Raw genomic sequence first — 22,156 nt, 5'->3', positions numbered from 1 at the left:
CAAAGTTTATAACCCCCCCATCCCCCATTAGCTGCCCAGGCATTCAATTTAGGACCGGATGAAACAATTTCCATCTAAGCCTTTTTATTTTTAAACAGAGAATTGGATTTTCAATAAAATAAAGCAGTGGTTCTCAACCCGCAGCTCATTCAGCACACAGCTGCAGCTGTGACATCCTCAGGGCCATACAGGTAGTATATATATTGGGTGGATGCAGCCCACATAACACACAGAGAGCTGCATATGCAGCCCACAATGGTAAATAGGTTGAGAACCACTGAAATAAAGTTTTACATGAAAAGCATCTGGTTTTTGTGGAAATTTTTTTTTCAGATGTTCAATTTTTTCAAAAAAACCTGATATTTCAGTTTGGATAGGTTACCTCAGTGCCTCTTGGGAGTTGTAATGTTGTTACTTCATGTCCCTGATTTTCTATGGGCCAGGCTTCCCAGACAGTCTACATCTCCCATGATGCACCACAGCCAGGGATGGCCATGATGCACTGCTTCTGGTCTCCACGAGGTGAAAACTGTGGTGCATCATGGGAGTTATAGTCTAAAAATTTCAGTGGGGGGCAGGAAAAAGCCATTTGCTGACCAACTGTAGTTCAGATCACTTTGACAAGAGCTTGTTGGAGCTCTGCTATGGCAGTCGGGCTGTTCAGAGAAGTCCTCCTTCCTGTTTCTTTGGAGCCGCCTACTGGATTCTGCACTACACAGTCATCATGAATGAGGCAATAAGAATCCCTCACTTAGAAGAGCTACTCTTTCGGCAGCAGATGAGCCATTGAGAACAGTGTCCAGAACTGAGATGAAAGAAAAATTTGTTTAATTCGATTCTCAGTTTCACATATTTTTTTCATGGCCGTAAAAAATCAAAAGCAAAGAAAACCAAGGCATTAAGAGTACGACATGACTTTATTATATGAATTACTATTAAACATCTTTAAGAAAAAAATACTTATAGAAATAAGTTCTAAAATAGCAACACTCACAAACGTCACAAGTCTTTTTTGGTTTTTAAACCATTTCGTATAGAAGCGATACAAACGTCACTGAGTATTGTACATTTTTCTAGAAGAAATGCATTTCAGCTGTCAAGCCTGTCTTTGTGGCCTTTCCGCTTGTTAGACCTGAATTTTTAAAAAGGAAAACAAAAAAAATCACCCTTTCTCCTCCATTACAATGGTATTTGGCGCCCCCAGGACATTTGGAAATGGCTACAGGGTTACATCATTCAGAACGACTGCGTCACGACTAGGATCTAAAGGTGCATTGTTAGAACACATTAGCTAGCACGTCCTAAAAGTCCTGCATAGGCAAGGCAGTGTATTCTGTTAACACATGCTAAACTATGCATGTTAACATATACACTGCCTTGTCTACACTAGACATTTAGTAGCTAGCACTTGTTAGCTACCACATGCTAACACCACACCTACCTTTAGATCCTAGTCTAAACAAAGCCAGAAAGATGTGAACCCGCCCTCCCCCCCGCATATCAAATGCAGTTCAAGGAAGTCATGTAACAATATTATTCTCCTCCCATTCACTGCAATGCTAAGTTTCTAAAAACCACCAAATACTCTTTACTCTGCCTGGCTCTTTATATGCCTACAATGTGGGTCAGGGGAGTGTCACATCTCAGTATGGGCTCTGTCCTGGGGGGTTCTGAGCACTCAAACCTCCAACTGACTTTGAAGAGAGTAGAGCAGTGGTTCTCAATCTTGTTTCATTTACAGATCCCTAAACAATTTGGAAATCTATTGTGTGTATATATAGTTTTCAGTCTAAGTCTTTCGCGGACCCCTTAGACACAGTCTGAAGACCCGACCACAGGTTGAGAACCACTGGAATAGAGGGTGCTCAGCACCTCACAGATGTGTTCAGTACATCTCCAGATTGGCCCTAACAATGAGGCAATAAGCCACCTCTGGGCTAGTCTCCAGCTGTGCTGCTGCAGGCTTTTAAGTGTAGATATAGCCTGAGATTGCATTAAGATGACGACCTTGGGGAGCTATGTTAACTAACACAATGTCTTAGAAGTCAGCATAGAGAGGGAGAAGTTGTGCTAGGCATTGTGTCAGCTGGCCGCGGTTAACCCTATGGTTCTAGTCGGATTTACCCATGACTAGATGATGAAATGTTAAGCACACCTTGTCCTTGTCTATAGTGACTGTTAACACATTGTTAGTTAACATGACTCCATAAGGTTGTGCTATAACACAACCTGATTTCTAGAGAGAGACCAAGGAATAAAAGATTTCAATAAGCCTAGCACTAATTTAGCAGCAGGGCAGCTGCTGACATACAACACGTGTGTCCTGAGGGACAGGTGAATTTGTATTTTTCCCCTCTCCTCCCCCCAATCCACAAAGCACTTCCTGGAGACCAAGAGGTCTTATAAAAATGAGTTTCTGCTGGGACAGGCAGCAGTTTCCTACCAGCAAGAGTCTGAGCTTCTGTTTGTTCGGCCGCTGGTGCCTTTTTGCATTCATGGAAACTTATCTCAAAGTTAAGCCCTCAGTAGCCAAGAGGAGTTGGAACTTTTACAAGCTGATCTGATTCCAAGCTTGATTTTCTTCCAAACACGCAGAGCTGCTTTAGGAGAGGGAGAAACAGCCACGCACTTATTAAAGTAGGAGCCAACTGAGGATAGGAAAAGGGGGGTGGGGGAGAAACAGACCTTCCAATTCTAAGGCTGGGGATAAAAGTCCCTCCTTCTCCAAAAGCCCTTCTGTTTCCAGTGGTAGTGCTCCAGCTTCACCCTTAGCAACCAATACGTATGTACATGTACACACACACACACTTGGGGCCTTACCCTGAGTGATGCTGAGCAATATAGCGCCCACTGACTTCAAAGGGGCCAGTGGGTGCCTGGCAGCTCCCAAAATCAGGCCCTTAGTCACTTCCTTTCTCTGAACAGCCTCGAAAGCATATTCCAGGAACCTCATATCCTGCGTGCTGCAGAAGCTTCCAAGCCACTGAATTCTTGTCTGAGCACGGATGACCTCACTTGAAACTATTCTAGTCCCTGGAGCAGGCAAATTTCTCCTGCCACTCAGGAGGTTTTACCAAAAGACTCATTGATGCTCCTCTCCCTTTTACTTTTTTAAAGGAACAGACACCAAAAACAGGCTCGGGGTGGGGGTGGGGGGATTTGAGTCTTTAGAGGATCTTTAGTGTTTGAGAACCTCAAAAGTTGCTGGGATCCCAAGGCACGGCTGCTGTCCACATCCTGATTCAAGCCTGCATGCACTTGCCCACTGTACTGTTTGGGGTTTGTAGCAGCTCATGTTCTCACTGGGAGGTCGTGGGCACTATAGCGACAGTTGAGGTGTTAGTGTAGTATCCAAATCACGTTCTGCCAGGAGGACGTGTCACTTCAGCAATAGACACATGGACCCTTTCATCAGGAACCTCTTGAAACTCCATGCCACACAGACTCAAAGTCCTTCTGCACTGAAAGGAAGCGCTGTGTGTGCCTGAATCCACTCTTGCTCATCCCTACTAGTTCTGAACAGTGTATCAAATTACTCAGGCCCAGACGAGGAAACCACCACTGCCTTCGTGTTTCCATTGAGTAGCTTGATTGAATGCCAGGTGCATGGAACAAGAGCCTCATGCTCAGCAACTTTTAAAAAGAATCAGTCTTGGCACACGCTTCAAAGGCATACAGATTCTCCAGCAGATTTTGAAAGGAGCCTGTCAGGGAGTTTAAGCCTGCAATGTGGGCTTTTGTTACAAAGCCTAATAGAAAGGCAATGAAAACAGGTTTTTGTTGGACTGATTTCTTGGATCGGTGCGTCTTCCTGCTGCTTTTGCAACCCAAACGTTGCAGCGCTTGTGCTACTGCATGGGACCCAGAAAGTGAGACGGACTAGTCTATTCTCTCTGCCCAAGCTGAGAAGTAAATAGACAGTATTGATGCAGAAAAGAAAACTTGCTTGGGGGGAGTTATTTCAGTTATTGACAGTGCTGTTAGTAGCACAGGGAAGGAATTTTTTTTCAATTATTTTTTTTTTAGCCTGACAGTGTCCATTTCAATTCCAATGATTTGAGCATTACTTTTAATCTCTACAATGTTCCACCAGATTCCAAGCTCTCTCCTGGAGGAGGGATGTCATCCTCACATTGATCGGCGAGCTCTGAACCAATCTCCTCTTCATTTCATGTTATGAGAACTGCTCTCAGGTCTGTGCCCATAGACCATGTGGGCTCAGCTAGAGAAAACCCACTCATGTCTCAACTTGAGGCCAAATTCTGATCCCCCTGAAGTCAACTGTGAGACTCACATTAAGCAGGATTTAGCCTATGATGTGCAAACTCAGAGGTGAATCAAATAAGGCCCCCATCTACAATCCCCCCCCATCTAATCTGGTAAGTGTTTCTAGACCGCCAAAACTCATTGCCTGCTACATAGGGAGCAGCCAACTGTCATGAACAATCCAAATGAGAACCCGTGGGATATGTTCTAATTCAGAGATCAGCAGTGAGAACTAAACAGCTTTGAAATTCAGCCCTCCCCCGCCCCCATTCCTGCTCTGTAAAGGTACCATAATATCACAAGAGCAGCAGCACAAAGCTAGAGAAAGTGGTACATTGGAGGAGAAACTGGCCCCAGCTCGGTGTCTAGTTCAAGGCATTTTTATCAATGCCTGAGGCAAAGGTTTAATTCAATGTGAGATGCCCAGGAGAAGGCCTTTTCTTTTTAAAAAGACAATTTATATTATCCTGCCTATTACCTGATCTGGATCCTGGCTTATTAACCCTTAGTAACAATAACAATAAACAACATTTTTCAGGTCTTTTTTTATGTGCGTAAAGTTACATCAGATTGCTACAGTGATATGTTTAAAAATGGGCAAGCCAGAGCCCAGCTGTTCAATGTATTATTGTTATTATTGTTTTTAATTCATATCCAAACCATGTTTATATCAAAGAGGGTGGGGGATAGGTCATTATTCCCACAAGCTTGAAATCCGTTATCTTCACTGCAGTGACTGAGAAAAATTCAGATCAGCTGCTGATTTTTGGCTGGATTTGTTGGATAGGAAAGAGGTGTTTTCAAACCCGCTGGGAAGAAAAAATTGTGCCTCACTTTAATACTTGTACTTCAGAAGAGGATGATAGTGGGGGGAGCCAAGGAAATTGTTTTTTCTTTGCAGCCATCTTCTTCTTAAGACTTTAACAAATAAAGCCCAGTTCAGGCAGTGGATCTGGGATCTAGAAGAGAAGGACAGGGAGGGGGAGAGGAAGAAGTGTATTCAGTCAAAGCTGCTTCACTCATGGTGCTGAAACAAAGCCTGTCACTGTGCACTGGATGTTTTTAAAACAACCCATAAGGATTCCCTATGCATCAAGTTCAGTAAGAGGCAGGCATGAATACTGGAGCCTCTGCATGGTTTTCATCAGTAACCTCATGCTGAGTCCACCCACATATGTTCTTCATGGAGGGCAAAGAACAGGGAAGAATTGGCCCAACAGTTTCTCTTACATTCTTCAGTACAAAGGTCAAAGTACTTGTTGCTATCCACACAGCAGCTATTAATGGGGCTGAAGGGGCAGACGTGTGAACAACAATGGCAGAATATGTCCCTGTGGGTGACATTCACCCCAATGCAAGCCCCATGTGCAAGGCTTTATGCACAAAGACCTACCTAGATCCTTAACACACAGCACAAAACTCCACACGTCCTCTCTGAGGCACTGTGATTTTCACCCTAAGTCATCAAGGATGTTGTGGGGCCGGTGCTATCAGCTGTAGCTGAAACAAGAGGAAGTAATCCATCCTGGAAAAGCCAGGGAAGAACAAACAGCTGAATCCAATTTTGCATTGGAGCACCAGGGGTAAAAAGCTCAAGCTACTTGTTTTCTCCATGACAGCATGCAACGGATCCTTTGAATTTTCTTAGGCTGGCACTTTGTCCATTGGCCCAATTGTCTAATCTACATCACTCAACTCATGGGGGGGGAGACGGGGTGGCGATGGGCTTGCAACAGGATAGCTGAACTGATTCCTGTAACTAGCTGCACATTACTCCCCAAACACTTCTTACCATTTATTGTCCTTCTTTCGGCCTCTCCTCTTCCTCGTGTAGCTGCTGCCTTCTTGCTTGGAAATCCTCATCTGAAAGGCATGAGACAGACCTGTGTGGTCAGAACTTCAGGAGATCCTTCCCGTATCTAAACAAGCTGGGGTGGGAAAGCTGCAGCAGTGTCAGGGGACTGGAAGGGGCTGGGAATTGCAGAAGGATATGGGTGACTGTCATTCTTGGGTCACTGGTTGGTTCAAACCTGCCCCAGGCTAGCAGTGAACAAAGCCACTACTGTTAAATGGCAGTTCAATGTCCTACGTGAAATGAGTAGGTGGGTATCAGCCCATTTCCTACTGCATGAGTGCCTACTTGTGCAGCTGGCACCTTGGTTGGCTGCCTCAGCAGATGGGCCTTGGTGTGAATGGGCTATGGAGACTGTACCCCCGCTCACCCCTTGTGGTGCTTTTCCTGGGTCAGGGGAAGAGGCCACTGCTGATGTGCTGTCCTATAGACAAATAGTGGACTTCAGGTCTTGGGGCTGCTGATGCAACACCTTTCACCACCGGGTTACATTTCCGTTAAATCAGGGGTTCTCAGACTTTTGTACTGGTGATCCCTTTCACACAGCAAGCCTCTGAATGCGACCCCCCCTTATACATTAAAAACACTTTTTTATATATTTAACACCATTATAAATGCTGGAGGTAAAGCGGTGTTTGGGATGGAGGCTGACAGCTCGCAACCCCCCATGTAATAACTTCATGACCCCCTGAGGGGTCCCGACCCCCAGTTTGAGAACCCCTGCGTTAAATCTATGCATGCCTGTTGCAAAGCCACGGCGAGCGTTACCCACCCGAACCTACAGAGGGTGTTCCTGGCCCTTGGGGAAGGAGGCCCTACTTCGTTTTGTTTGGTGATCCCGTCATCTGATGAGGAGCTGAACTAACAGAGAACAGGGGGCTGAACAGCCAGAACACATGGGGGAAGGGACCAGGAGGAAGGGCCTGCTCACCCCAAACCTCATTCATATACCTTGGTGAGTTAAGACACGGGTGGAGAAGTATCAGTTGTACAGTACAAGGTTTGAAATGAAGAGAGATGGGAGGAGCCTGGCTAAAAAGTGGGGGGAGTTCCTCATCCTGTCTCTGGCTTGGGGGAGCTCCCCCATGCTGTTCCTGGTGCAGAGAGAGCTCCCCCATTCCTGTTTCACTCTACATTGGCCACAGGGATGGGCCAGGCCTGCTAGCTCTTTGCGTTAGGAAAGGGCGACTCAGGGAACAGGTTCCGAACAGCTAGCGTCACAGGCAGGAAGGAATCTGCAAGGAAGGAGGCTCGATTTTTGGTGTGCAGCCCCTGCTATTTGGGGTCACATACCCGCACACACCACAGCAGTGGGCAAATCAGCTGGAGACTTGCTCTCTAGCAGAAACAAGCATTGTCTTACCGCACGAGTGTCCTTCAACGTCATCGAGAAGATTAGCTGTGGAAGCTGCTGTCCCCATCCTGCACTCTCTAAGGAAAATGTTCGACAGACTGGGATGTAAGTCACAGACTTGCAAACAGCCCATCACAATTGACTCCAAGGGTTGGAGGTGGTTCCCAGGTATGTTTCCAGTTGCATTCTGCTGCTATCTGGCATGAGATCCGGGTCATAACAGATCAGGGAGGCCATGACAGTGGCACTCAGGTACCAAGGCAACATACTTTGGACAGTATTAACGCAGCCACCCTAAGGAGAGGAGTCTGGGGATAACAAAGCCCTTTTACCTCTAGGTCTTTATCTTTGTACCAGCTAAAATGAAAATGGAAAAGAAGGGGAGGAAGAGCTGATGGATGAGTCGCCAGCACTGTTTCTCTTACATCACTGGTATTGAGCAGTGTCCTAGGACTGGCATGATAATTATTTAGCACATGTGCTTTTGAAATTAACATGCCACTAGAGAAACTCTGCCCACAAAATACAGTTTCAAGGGGGCTTCAGCAACAAATGAATCCTCTTAGCTGGGCTCAAACCAGAATATCAGCTCCAAACACACCATGACTTCAGGGAAGTTCAGAGCTGGATCCAAACTTGCATACATGATGAGCCGTGAATGTTCGCTGTGGCTTGGATCATGAAGGCTGCAAACATGTACCTTTTGGTTACGGACATCGTTTTCTCCCTGAGCTATAGCTCCCTTCCACATGCACAAATCTTTACCCTAGTTTCAGGGCTTAAGTGAGATTTAAGTGGTGCATAGACCAGTGATTCTCCACCTTGTCTATACCAAGAAACCTCTTCCCCATGCCAGGATCCTCCCCCCACCCATCCTGTTAAAATTCCCCCTCCCCCATTGAGAAATATGGGATGGTCAGAATGGTTGTGTCCCCCTAACCCGTTCCATGACCCCAAGGTGGAGAATCCCGGCATAGGCCTCGTTCGAGCCCTCTGCAGCAGAGTTTTGTTCCAAGTTGTGGGAGCTGGGACTCATCCCAGGAAGCTCAGTGTGATCAAGGGGTGGGATGACAGCGTCACATGCTGAAAGGATACACCTGATGCTTCAGTAAGTGTTTTCTTTTTGACTTCTTCATCTTGGTCTTCTCTGAGAAAGCCCTGGCAAGTTCAAACAGCTTCTTGCGTGTAGCTGAAAGGAAACAGGCAGGTGAATGGCTTGCTCTTAACCAGCCATCAAAAGTGGATAGCAAACAACAAGTATGATAGATGCCAAGTTCCCATGCCATCCATTTGGGATGATGGGGCTTTGATTCACCCTCTACATGCTGCAGGGCAGGGGATGACTGAACCAAGATGAATTTGCCTGCTTGAATGCAGAATGCACAATGCCTTACTGCTTAGCCTTAGGAAACCAAGGACCGATAAACCTTTCCAGGCACTAGGACTAGTTTCAATGATCAGAAAGAATATAATTTGATCCCTGCAGGAAGGATTCAATTGACTACACAAAAGGTCTGACTATTCAGACTTTCTGATTGTGATTTCCATGACATTCTTCATCCATGACTAAGCCAAATTCCCTCTCTCCCTCCCCCCCCCCCCCCCACACTAAACAAAGCTCAAATAAACTGTGGCCCATGAGTCAGTCAAAACTGCATGAGGTGCCCAATTTATTTTACAACAGGAGAGTAGCCTGTGGCTTGCTGGAAAGAAAGAAAAAAAGTGGGAAGAGTCTCTATTAATCCCTCCTTCTCTAGCCTCTATTTTATTATTTAAACAGAAGCTAGAAAGGATTTGCTTCTTTTCCCAGGAAGCCCAATCCAATCCATGTTACAGAGTCATGCCCTACAATACATACATCGAAGACAGGCATACACACAGGCTTGCAGCATGAAGGAGCATGCCAGATCTGATGTCAGAGCAGCCCGAGCAATTTAGCCAGTTTCAGCACCTATATATGGCAAAACCCCACTCATCGCCTTTGTCTACTGGAGGAGATTCCTAACTGATCTGCCTGCGAGTGGCAGAGAAAATCCATCCAAGCCGCATCTGTCATCTTTTGGGGTGGGGTGGGAAGAAAAGAAAAATCGATTCCACTTGAAGAATAAACTCATTCAGGGAGCAGTGCTGCTCCCCCTCTTCATGAGCGATGGAGCCTACAGCATGGCCTCCTCCCTCCCCCTTTACTGTTTTAACCCATTTGCTTGCTGGAGATCTGGTATCATCCCCACTTTCATCCCCAGCCTAGACAGATGGGGCTAAGTGCTGACAAAGTCCTCAGTGCTGTACAAGACCGTCCCTGCCCCAATGAGCTTAGGGTCTGGGAGAGAGAGAGACATGGAAGGCAGGGCTAGAGTGGAAGCTTTTGGGGACAGGGATTGTCCCTTTGTTCTTGTTTGTATAGCACTTAGCACAGTGGGGGTCTGGTCTGTGACGGGGGCTCCCAGGTACTATGGGAAGGCAAATATTATTAAAGTGCTGGGAAGCTCAGAGGAAGGAACATCTTGAAGTTTTGCTTTTCTTATTAACACCCTTCCTGTTGGCACTGTGGGAGGAATGAGTCCAGAAAAGGCATGTGCTGAGGAAAGGGGAGTGGCTTGGTGACTCCGGATGCAGAGGGCATTCCTGGCACAGCACTGCACCGAGGTGAGCCTGGGAAAGAAATAGGGCAATGAGCCTAGCATGGCTAGTGTGGTTGGGGGATTCCTGTGAAGCCCATCAACAACATTGCTGAGGTTACCCAGAATGCAACACCTAGGCACTCACTGGACAGGCAGCAGGAGACCAGGAGTCAGACACGCATCTCCCACCCAGCATTGCTACCATGGCAGCTTCTCAAAACCAAGCTCTCTCATAAGTTTGAAACAACTGGCACAGGGGAGGTTGGTCCATCTCTGACCAGGGCTGCACCCAGGGCAGAAGGAAAGCACAGATGGGTGCAGAGTGTGGGGCAGAGGACCCAGAAGTCCAGGATTATAGAAGGCAAATGGAAATCAAACCCCATCTGCTCCAGGCTTTGGAGATGGATTAGTGCAATTTGGATTTCCCTATTTGATACTCCTAGTTCATCTTCGCCAGGCTTAATGCAGCCTTACACAGCACAACGCATTAAAGCCCCTTCTAATCAAAAGCTCAACTCCCAGCTAAACGTGCCTTGCCCTGTTAGAATCATGGGGTGGCTTGACAAACATGAATAACTTCTGAGGCTTGGAGGGGAGGTAAGAATCCTGTATCTTCGCAGATCTGTGCATACCCGGGTACTGGCTTGCACATGCATACACACACACACGCATGCAGAATGCTTTAGCAGAAAAATGCCTTAGCACTAGATTCAGTGCTAAAGAATCCTTACTGCTTCACCTCCTCCGCCTGCCCACCTACTGCCACGCAGCCTTCCCTCTGCCAATATGGAACCTAGAAACAAACTCACATTTTCCCATGTGTTTCAATTTGTCCCTGAATAAGGCATCTTCAGACACAGCACTGCTGGCCTCGCTGGTTACAGGGGCTATGTCACCTGAAATGCAAAAATCTGGTCACTAGGGGTTTGTAGGGGTGGAGCAGGGTGTGCGGAGAATCTAAGCTGAATCATCACCATTGACCCAATTCCAGCTCCAGTGAAACAGTGGCCCTGCCACAAAGCAGCTGGCAAGCATCTCTGTCCTGGTCTGAATAAAACAGAGTAAGAAAAGAGCACACATAAAAGATGGAGACCAGGGAGAAATTACCAGCAGTTCCTAGTGCACAAAGGGATAGTCTGTTCTGTCTCAATGAGACAAGCCAGGTGAGATGCAGACAAGGCTGGATTCTGGGGGAGGGGAGATTGGACAGGAGACGGGATGGAGGTCAGCAGGTACAGTGCTACCTAGGCCTCTTGGGATCAAAGTGACCCTCCACATTCAGGTGCTTCCAGTACAGTCCTCCCTTTAAAAGGGTTACAGATAAGAGATTACAGCTGTGGCTCTGTTGATTTCAACAGAGCTATGGCTGATTTCTGCCTGCCTGTGCGCTTGAATCTCCAGTGCTCTACAACTTTGCTACCTGTGCAGAATGAATGCAGAGCAGCTGTAGGTGCTACCACTCTGACCTGGCAGCTTTCACTCCTGTGCACAATGGATGCACAGGAGTGAAAGCAAAATGACTACACAAAGTGCAAGGCCCTGCAGAATCAGGCCCCATCCATCGATGTCTGTTCATACCAAAAACAAAAACAAAAAAGCCCTCTGCTGAACAAAAAGCCTCTTGCTTCTTTGAGAGAAAGTGATTCCAAGTCACCAATCTGCTAATTTTATTTCTCAGTTGGTTATTAGATCATGCTCCAAGATCATTCGCATTACCATGATGACACAGACAGTTAATTAAGAATGGAGAAAGTTTAGAAGTCTCAGCTGTACTAGTGCAGGCAGCTGATCTGGGTGAGTCACAGCTCCTTGTTAATCGTATCCTTGTGTTTCCCACCCCCTTTATCAAATCTGGGCACAATTGAAATTCCGTAACCTTAGCCAAAATCGTCACGTCAAGCCTCGATGAATAGCTCCATTCGCCGTGTCCTGCTCTGTAGATGAAGATACTGACAGACACCAATGCTAATTCTGTCCTTTGGGGGCAGCTGCTATGCAGTCCCTAAGGTTAATCAAGATTACTCAGATAGTTGGTATGCCTGCAAGGCATGATCCCCGGCTCCTGGGCTAGACAAGGGCATGTTTTGTTATACTTGGGAACTAGATCAGAGTTCTCTTCATTCTACCTCCACTCCCAAGCAAAATCTACATAGCCATGCGTGGCAAGAGAGAAAAGGACTAGGAAGGGGAATGATGAGGACTCTTTTAGCCCTGGGCCAGTGTAGAAGCAATGATGGTTTCCAAGTTTCATTTGATCAAAGCTCGAGGCATGTGCTGGACTCTAGGCCTAGGGCAGAAGAGAGAGCGGAGTAGAAAACGGCATCTTACTGTCTCCTTATTGCAACCTGACTGGAACCTAAGCTTTGCGAGTGCTGAGGGATTGTGACAACGCAGGCGCTATTAATACAGTGTCATGTAGGCAAGGGGAAGTAGCAAAGAGGCTAGCAAAAGGTGTGCGACCCTTTTCTGGGTCATTTTGTCCATTCCCAGCAGCTCCGGCAACTGAGAGAAAACAGAAATTCTCTGCTGCAGGATAGGAAACATAAGGGGGAGATTTTCCAAGCAAAGACAAGAGTTAGGGGCTCAACTCCCACTGGCTGGCCCAACTTCCCTTTGTGCCTCTGAAAATCTCCCCCATAACTTCTACTCACATCACACTATTTTTACAGTCATCAGAAGTCTCCCGCAACATCCCTGCCGATACCCCCAGGAGGAGAATTCCTTTCCAGCCCCAAACATAAGACATTTTGGAGCGGAGAAAGGGCTTGGTGTCAATAGCCACCAAAAGGAAGGTTTTCACCCTCTGCCATTCTTGTCACAAGGTATGTCTCCACTGCAAAAAAGGTGTGTTCTTCACTCTGGTTAAAACAGCAGTAAAGATACGGCAGCTTAGCTTTTAACTTGGGTTAGCAGCTCGACTTAAAACTGATAAAGCAGCCTGGGGCTGAACTCGAGCTGCTACCCAAGCTGGCACGTCTTTACTGCTATTTTAACCCAAGCTGGCTAATTTGGGTTAGAATACACTTGTTTTTTTTCAGCGAAGACCTACCCGCAGTGTGGCCCTCTGCAGACAACGCAATGGCACAAGCCTTAGAAATACGAGAGCAGCTGCCAGGAGATCTCTGTGCTCATATGCTCATGCACGGCTTGTAAATTACCTGGTTGTATAGAAGAAAAGCTGAAATCGTTACTGACGGCAACACTGGTCGACTTGGATTTTTTTGACTCATACTTCAGTCGATCTGAAAAATAAAAAACATTCAATTAGCCCTGGAACCCTGAATCATTTATTCCATTCTCCTCGACCTAGCCAGGCATTACATTGCACTCACTGCCAAGGGTGTTTTACAGCTTCAGTGTAACAAGGTCTGGAATGAGGAAGGGAGTCTGGGGCAGGAGCAGGGGAAATTTTTTTTCTTAATCTTAAATTTGTTTTGATGGTTTATGAAAGGGGCAGAACTGACAGCCCAGAAGGCTGAAGTCCTCCATCCACAGGGTAGGTACCGCCTGGAAGGCAGTAGAGCCAGCTTCCCCACACTGCTCTGCCAGTGTGCCTGATCCCTACAGGGACCACACTGTGGGGCTGGAGAGCCGGGAGTTGGGACTGAGACCCATCAATAGCATTGTTAAAAACAGGAAGTCAATTAGGCTGGCTGGGCTCAGTTGAATCCAAATCACTGAGCAAGCATCTGCTTCACCCAGAGGCTGGGTTTTTGAATGGAAAAGAAGTAGCACAAAAATGTGCTAATATAATCAACTAAGGCAAAAAATGCTCAGACTTAGACATTTCTAAATGGCAGACATCTAAATCCACATGTGGGCACCCAATTAAGAGCATCCTGATTGTCAGAAATGCTGAGTACCCCTGACTCCATCTGAGGTCAATAGGAACTTGCAGGTGATCAGCACTCTGGACAATCAGGCCCAAAGTATAGCGTGAGCTGAAATTAATTGCCATATATTGTGACTGGACTTAATGATGTATGATTTGTGAGAGCATTTTCAGAAACTTGGTATGTCACCAGCACGATGAAATACACTTAAAGAAATTGGCTTGTATGGTTTTACTTTCAAAAGCTGACAACTCTTGTCAGGAAAAGATTAAAAACTAATGGGTAATAATCCTCGTGTCTGTTAACTGCATGCATCTCTGATGGCGTCAGAAGAGGATATTCATGCTTCTGAAAATATGGATTCAAAGACATATCACAACCCCAGATCAACACATCTTCTAATGCTGGGTATATTAAATCAAGATCCAGGGTCAGATTTTGCAGATAGGCACCTCTCTTTATAATGAGGCTAAATAAAGACCCTGGGGCTGAAGGCTCTTTCCTAATCTAAAACTATGGGGGCATTTGAGATCTGGATCCCAAATGTGCAGCTTTGTTTTGAAGCAGTGCAGTTAAGCTAGACCTCAATGCTGCCTGCTCCAAGTTTGCAGTCCCAGCCTGGTTTGCTTTGTTCTGGGTTCCATCTGTCAGCAAAGTGAGCAAACGCGGTCTGAAGTGCTGTCTGCTGTTCTGTTGAGGAGCGGGATCCCAGCTGGCAATAAGTGATAGCACAAGAAAACTGGGCAAGTGCTTTCCAGTCTTTTTGCTGCGCTGGATAGCACGTGCTCTCTCCACCGTGTCCCTCTGCCTCAGAGGAAAAGTGAGGCTACACAATGCTTGAGAAATCAAGAGAGGAAGTGAACTGTGCCCCCAACACCACCGCAGGCTCCGAATGCTAGCGTTCTGCACATGTAAAGCATAAAGCTAATTGGTGGTAACTCTGTGCCTCCACACCCCAGTCCCAAGAGTATAAGCTCAGATCCCTTCAAAACCAACATACAAGGCAGTCAAGCAACAAATGCAATCCCATTTCCTTTACAACTGTTCCCTCTGAAAGGATCAGACAGCTAGAGCACAGTGGGTATGAACATCTTTGAGAGGTGCAAAACCCACTGGGCTGTAGTCTCACTTGAAGAACACTGCTCCAGAAAGAGTATTTCAAAGGCTGGGTGGACCTGTTGGACAGTGTGTGTGTGCATTTATTTTGTACAGAAAGTTGTGTTACTGCAATGTTCAGTAAAAAGTCAGGCAAGGTAAAGCCTGAGGTACCAGTAGCCAAGTTAACTCAGCATGTGCACCTTTCTCTACTTATGTTATATACACTGAACATATATTCACTATATATGTATTCAATCAATAGTATAAGGCACCAGTTGAAACCTCTCCGAAGAAGTAACAGTGGCAATCCAACACATAGGGCTAGTGTAACACTGAGGGGCAATCCCAGATATTCACGGAAAGATGGAAATATTTCTCTGTTGAACTGCTTTTTGAAAACAAAGAATGCTGTCTGTCCAAAGCTGCTCAGAGGTTCAGAACATTGGAGCAGGCCTGGGGCAGACGATTCAAGGTGGAGCTGTAGGCAAGGCAGTCTAAGATGCACAATGAATGAAATGTATCACATAGCCCTTAATCACCATGTAGATGCGACACTGTGTTGTATTTTGTGGTTTCTATTCGTTCACCTAAGCTTCATGCACCACCCATGTTTTAATGACAGAGATTAGAGAAGCAGGCTGGAAAATGCTAGTCTTACCATGGCAAAGGAGAGAAAATGAAAATCGTAAGTGAGCAGCTGATTTTCTGGCTGTGATGGACAGGAGGCTGAGCATTTAAATTAAGGCATTAGGATGAGCTTTCCCAAACCAAGAGTGAGACCTGTGAGTGACAAATACCATGATTGGTGAGATAAGCCAGATGGGAATATATTAGCCTGTGTGTTCAGAATTAAAGTGACAGAGCAGAGAGGAACTGGCAAGGGGCTGGCTCATAATTCAAGATACCTCAAGTCACCAAAACCACTGAACTTCTCCTTGTAGTGTCATCAGAAAAGCTGCTGAGAACAGCTAGCAAGAGACGCTAGACAGAAGGTGGTGAGAAGTTCTGGGAAACCCAGCAGTATTTTACAGTGACAGAGGTTACAATGCTAAAAGAGTGAGGTGATCATATACCAAACCCTAGTAGAATTATCCTTTTTGTAGGCAGAGAGGGTTAAAAGGGAAATAATCAAAACAGCAATATCAGGGGAGGGGGAACAAGGATGTAATGATAAAGCCCAACCTTTGGAGACCAATCACAGCTGATGGAGTGTTTTGTCTAGGTCTTTCGGAAGAGGTGGGAGGAGGGATCAGAGGACAATAGATGAAATTTGTGGCCTCACGGAAGTCAAGGGGAGTTTTGCCAGGATTTCACCCAATGCTTCTATAGGTCTGATGGTCATGAAAGGGGTATTAACTGGTGGGGAAGATGGAAGGACTTTGCAGAGTTAGGAGACCCATGAGCAAGACTCCCAAGCCAGGCTAGCAGGAACAGAAAGTGCCCCTGCCATCTGCTTCCAATGGGTCTGAGTCTCCATAGCACTGCACCCTCAGGTTATTTACACCAATGCAGCAGAAGTGCAACATGGGAGGAAAACGTTGCCATTGTGGTGTAGTTGCATTTTTCACTCATTTTGTATTGGTGTAAATGATGACACAAGGTGTAGGGCAATGGAAAATGAGACCCAAGGGCTGGAAGTTGCAGCAAAGGAGGAATTCAAGCATATGAAAAGCATACACAGAAGTCTCTGAAATGGCTTATCACCTCTCTCAAGGGCCAGGAGAAAATCCCGGTTCCTCTGGAGCTCCTTCATGAACTCTTCGTTCTGTAAGAAGAGCGCAATTCGCTCATCTTCCAGGTACTGTTTCCACTTCCTCTCTTGGTCCAACGTGCCCTGGGATCTCTGGCTGCCCTCGCCCGGCACAGTCTGATGGCAACTTTGTGAACTCTGGACAAGCGTGTGACATAAAGGAAGAGTCAATGAAGGCCTTGAGCAGCTCATTACAGTAACCAGTGTGTGTGACTGTAAGCCGGGATTCAACAAAGCACTTGAGCATGTGTTTAAGTCCCAATGACTTCAATGACACTGAAGCATAAGTGCTTTGCTGAATCAAGGTTTTAACTCTTGTGAAAGGTGCTGGAATATCAATATTGAAGATTAAAGGTCCCCATCTATCAACAGAATCAGCACAGTTTGGTCAACAGCAGGCTGTACTCCCCTCTGTAATTCAGCCTTACCAAAGGGCTTCAACCCTGATCTTGGTTAAAGTGAAAATCTCTACTGGGAAAAGCAACTGTGAAAAAGGCACTCTCTTCCCCAACATATTTGCTCCCAAGCAAAATCAGCAGCAGATATGCTGACTATATGGTGCATACATTTTTCCTCGGCTGTATTTCTCAGCCAGCCCAGCAGAGCCAACTCAGCTGTGGGATAGTGAGCTAGATTCTCTTCCTCCTTGAGCATCATCAATAGAAGTATTTACCAAGTTCCAATCAATTACACATGTGCAAACGTACTGAAGGCAATCAGGCTACACCATGGGAGTCAATGAGGGCTTAGTTTGGCCTGGCTTTATTGCTAGTGATGTGTGAAAAGGAAAGTGCCCAGCTTGACGCTCAGATCTCAGGCTGAGTCAGCAGGGCTGGCTATTGGGGAGAAAAAGTTTGTTTTTAATTTTTAACTTGGAATCTGAGAACATCTAATCTGGAAATCAGAAAGTCACAATGAACATGGAATCCCATGAAACCACTTTTATAGTCAGAGCCTCACTTTAAATACAAGAATTAATCATCAGCGTTCTTCTGATGGCTAAATCAATATCAAACCAGGGCTGAACCTGGCTTTGACATGGGGAGAAGTGCAAAGCCTCTCACTGAGGGAAGCCAAAGTGGCCCAGCTTTTATTTTCCCCATCTAACGGCTGAAAATGCAATTTACCATCTGACAAATTCCACTATCGGAGACAAATCCTAACATCCTCTATATCTCATTTCCCTGCTCATGCATGTATCTGTGCATGCAAAATAGGAAGGAGGAGAAACATTCCATCCAGTAGCAATCTCACCTTGCCTACCATATTTATCTGATTTGTATCTGGTCTCAGAGGGCCATAAAAAGCAATAGCCTACAATTCCTGAGGAAGGAAAAAGGCACCAGGACATCTCTTCCCCCAGAGCCCAGTGAACAGGCAGCTTTCTATTCCCAGAAAGGTAATATAGCCTGACAAGATGAAGCTCCAGGGCAATAATTTATTAAACTGTGGCAGAAGTGCCTTCGGAGCCAAAAGGGAAGGGAAGAATCTAGCTGTCTAACTGGGTACTTATAATTTAGCCCCCTTCATTGCATTTTCTGTCTCGCCTTTCCTAGCCTATAGGAGAGACATCTTAAGGTCTGGGTTTGTTTGCTTGTTTATATACATGGGAGTTGGGTGGGCAGAGAAAATACTGTGGGAAAGCTAAGTGGAAGAAATACGCTTTGCATTTAGGTCTGAGAGTAGTTGGCTCAGTGGTCATTCTTGCTTCTTGCAGGAGACAGCTCCCTATTGCAGCTCTGTCAAGATGCATAAATTGATACACTGTGAGATGCCTAGCTATAGAGTTTTAGGACCATGCTAAGGAAGTATTGATGCTGAAGTCCAAAGGCAGTTCACAAACCCTAATTTACATGGCACCATTAAAATGAAGCTTACCTCTGGGGTAGGAGGGCAGCAGCCAGCCAGTCTGCAACATATTGTATAATAGAGGGGGACAAGGGAAATTTTGGCCAGGGACGCCCAGTCAAAAGCCTACTCCTATGAAAATTGCCATGATGCATCTTGGAAGCCAGAGGGCTTGTCTATACTTAAAAGGCCACACCTGCTGCAAAGTTAGGGTTGTAAACCCTATAGGAGAAGGCTGATAGCTGAATTTTAAGTTCTGATATTTCTACAGGTTTGTAAAAAATTTGATTTTGGCACCTCTTACATTTTGGGATGAATTTAATCTCACAGCATCACTAGGTTTTCACTGGAAATGCCCCTTCATGGTAATCTATGCACTGCTCAGTGAATCTACTTCAGAAAGATGAAGGACAGAACCAGCCCTGCTAGGATTTGAACTTGTCACCATAAGGAGTCTAGGTGCTATATAGTTGAACATATTCTCCTCCCACCTGCACACTGTCCATCTGCTGGGGTAGGATGCGAAGGAAATCATCAGGAAGGTTGCCTAGTAATGGTGGATTCCAGTTCCTGTACCGTCTGTGCACCTGAGGGCCACTCGAATTGGGTACATCAATCCTGTAGGCCATGGAAAAAAAGACACCGAGATGAGAAAGCAATCATTTCAGCATTCTGGCTCACTCTGCAAACTCTAAGAACCCAGCTCCTCAAGGCATGAGTGCCCTCGATTCCCACTGACTTGACTAGGAATTGAGGGCCCACCTCAAGCATTCAAAAAATCACATCAGCCATCATCTCCTTTCCCCCAAAAATCACAAGCTTGACTTAAAAATAATTTTAAAGTAACTAATTTAGGGTTCTTTTTATTTGCCGTGGAGTTTTTGAGCCTTTTGGTGTCATCACGTTTTCAAACTTTCCTCTGCTGGACATTTACACTTTGTTTTGTTACTCAAGGTTCTCAGATAATGACACAAGGCGCTGAGGTTTAAGAAAATCACCAAATATTGTGAGAGTTGGCAACACTGAGAGGGTTATGCCTTAACTATGTAAATCACACTCAACCCACAAAGTGCAGCATTGCATAATTGCCCGGGAGCGTTCCTTTGCGGAAGGGAGGAAGAGAAGAGAAGGGCAGTGTTTGCTTCCTTAAAACCCTCAGGCATAGGGCCAGAGCTGAGGCAGGATACAAGACTTGATAAGCCAAGTGGTGTGACTGGGTATGGCAACCTTTAAGGATAACATGAAGTGAAGTTTTGTTTGTTTCAGTCCCGTTGACAGAGGATGGAAAACAAGCCCCTGTGGGGTAACTGCTGACGGTTAGATTTGGCCAGAGGGTGAAGTTCAAGAGCCAAATGGAAGTGACCCCTGCAGTGTTGTAATGGCCACTACAGAGCAGAAGGCACATCACTAACCAAGAAGTCCTTTGACCTGCTCTGCGCTAAACCTACCACTGAATTGCTGTAAGGCTGGAAGTTGCAGCCGACTCTTTTGCATGTCAAATCTGTCTGCTTCAGCAATGGGTGAAGAACACAGGCTGCAAATGGAACCTGTGAATGTGAATTGACAGCACCCTAGGCATCACTATCAGTGCTGTATGCGGATGGCAGGTGTGACATTGCGCTCTATGCGATTTTATGAAAATATACTAATGAGTGTGAATATAATGTAACTGGAATATGCCTCATGCAAAAGGTCTCTTGTAAGGTACATTACAAAGCTTATAATCTACTGAGTGTGGTCATCCTATTTGTATAAATGTAACACTCTTGTATCTGAAACTAAAAATATGAAATACAACTCTGAGGTCCCATTGTAGTTATGCAAAGTGTGGGCCATTAATGGTGGTTTGGAATCTTGATGGCTCCCATCAACCAGGACAATTGACAGTGGATGGCTCTGTTTGCTTGCAGGCCTTCCTGTCAGTCAGGCTGGGAGGAATGAGGGCTTGGAGTCTTACAGTGACGTGATCATGTCACCTGAACTGGAATCCATCTTTAACCCGGTGCTTTTCCATTTAGAAGGAGGGGTGGGAACCCAGAGAGGGACAAAGGATTCCCGCTTTGTGCAAAAGATATATAAGGGAGTGGAACAGAACAAAGGGGGCAGCAATCATGAGAAATCCCCTAGCTACCACCTGAGCTGGAACAAGGGCTGTACCAGGGGAAAAGATTGTGCCCAGACTAGGAAGGCATCCAGTCTGTGATAGAAGCTTATTGAAACATCTGAGGGTGAGATTTTATCTGTAATCACTTTCTTACTGTATTAGGTTAAGACTTGCATGTTTTATTTTATTTTGCTTGGTAATTCACTTTGTTCTGTCTGTTGGAACCACCTAAATCCTACTTTTTGTATTTAATAAAATCACTTTTTACTTATTAATTAACCCAGAGTATGTATTAATATGGGGGGGGGAGCAAACAGCTGTGCATACCTCTTTATCAGTGTTATAGAGGGCAAACAATTTATGAGTTTACCCTGTATAAGCTTTATACAGGGTAAAACGGATTTATTTGGGGTTTGGACCCCATTAGGAACTGGGCATCTGGGTGTTGGAGACAGAAACACTTCTTAAGCTGTTTTCAGTTAAGCCTGCAGCTTTTGGGGGATGTTCAGACCGAGGGCCTGTGTTTGCAGCAGGCAAGCGTGTCTGGCTCAAACAAGGCAAGGTTTCCTGGCAGGGAAAACGGGCTCAGAGGTAGTCTCAACACATCAGATGGCAGTCCCAAGGGGGTTTCCGTGATCTAACCCATCACAGCAGGCAGTCTGGGTACATGGGTAGCCTGTATCCTCAGCCCTTTATCACATTCTGGGTGCACGGACCATGCCTTGCTCACCATTTCTTCTATCTTCCCCTATATGTACACTCGGATAATGTGACATGGGACCTTCCTGCTCAGCCATTTCTTGCCTCTCAGTCTGTTAACACTTTCATTTGCACTGGTCAATTCTTTCTGGAGTTCTGATGGGGCTATTTGCCAGAGCATTCCCCAGAATCACAGAACGCAGACACAGAAGAGACCCATTAGGTCACCACGACCAGGACTGTCCCCCGGTTGTAACTTTCCTAATGCTTAGTATTAAACGCCCTGAGCACTGGACCCCATTTCCTTGGGGAGGCTATTCCACAGCCTAATTGAACCCACTGCTAGATTGGTGCTGCCTGCATTTCTGGGAGTTTGAAATTGGCTTCTTTTATTTTGCATTTTCTGGGGGAGGGAGTTTCTTCTGGGATCTTCAGCCCCTCCCCTCCCCTCCCACCCCAAACTCCAAATCTCCCCACATGTGGGACAGGCTTGGCCTCTGTGTCAAGGATTTCCCCAATTAACAGCCTCCCAGGAGAAGTTATTATTTATCGGTCAAAGTCAGCATACAAGGTGCTTTACCCAAAGCAAGATGCACTGCTCAAAGAACTGAATCCTTGTCCTGAAGAGCTAACAACCCACAGGCACCGGGAGGCAGGCAGAACGCTGAGAACAAACGCAGAGCGGAGTCTGGATGCTCTTAGTTATCAGGTTTCCAGGAGCTGTTTGAAGC

General features: G+C 45.9%; 1 protein-coding gene across 1 annotated transcript in view; it reads right to left on the bottom strand.

The window, feature by feature from the left end:
- Positions 1–4,658: 4,658 nt before the first annotated feature.
- Positions 4,659–22,156, bottom strand: part of CUEDC1 (CUE domain containing 1) — a 29,353-nt gene continuing 11,855 nt past the window's right edge. Inside the window, exons 3-10 of the mRNA XM_065418371.1 lie at positions 19,114–19,240; positions 16,729–16,912; positions 13,252–13,335; positions 10,903–10,989; positions 8,568–8,661; positions 7,482–7,540; positions 6,059–6,129; positions 4,659–5,225 (exon numbers count right to left, since the gene is read on the bottom strand). Of these exons, the coding sequence (XP_065274443.1) occupies positions 6,062–6,129; positions 7,482–7,540; positions 8,568–8,661; positions 10,903–10,989; positions 13,252–13,335; positions 16,729–16,912; positions 19,114–19,240 (703 nt within the window). The 3' untranslated portion in view covers positions 4,659–5,225; positions 6,059–6,061. The remainder of the gene's footprint in view (positions 5,226–6,058; positions 6,130–7,481; positions 7,541–8,567; positions 8,662–10,902; positions 10,990–13,251; positions 13,336–16,728; positions 16,913–19,113; positions 19,241–22,156) is intronic.

Source organism: Emys orbicularis, chromosome 17 (assembly GCF_028017835.1).
Source record: "Emys orbicularis isolate rEmyOrb1 chromosome 17, rEmyOrb1.hap1, whole genome shotgun sequence".
In the NCBI taxonomy this organism is placed as follows: Eukaryota; Metazoa; Chordata; order Testudines; family Emydidae; genus Emys; species Emys orbicularis.
This window is presented reverse-complemented; position numbering and strand designations above follow the sequence as displayed.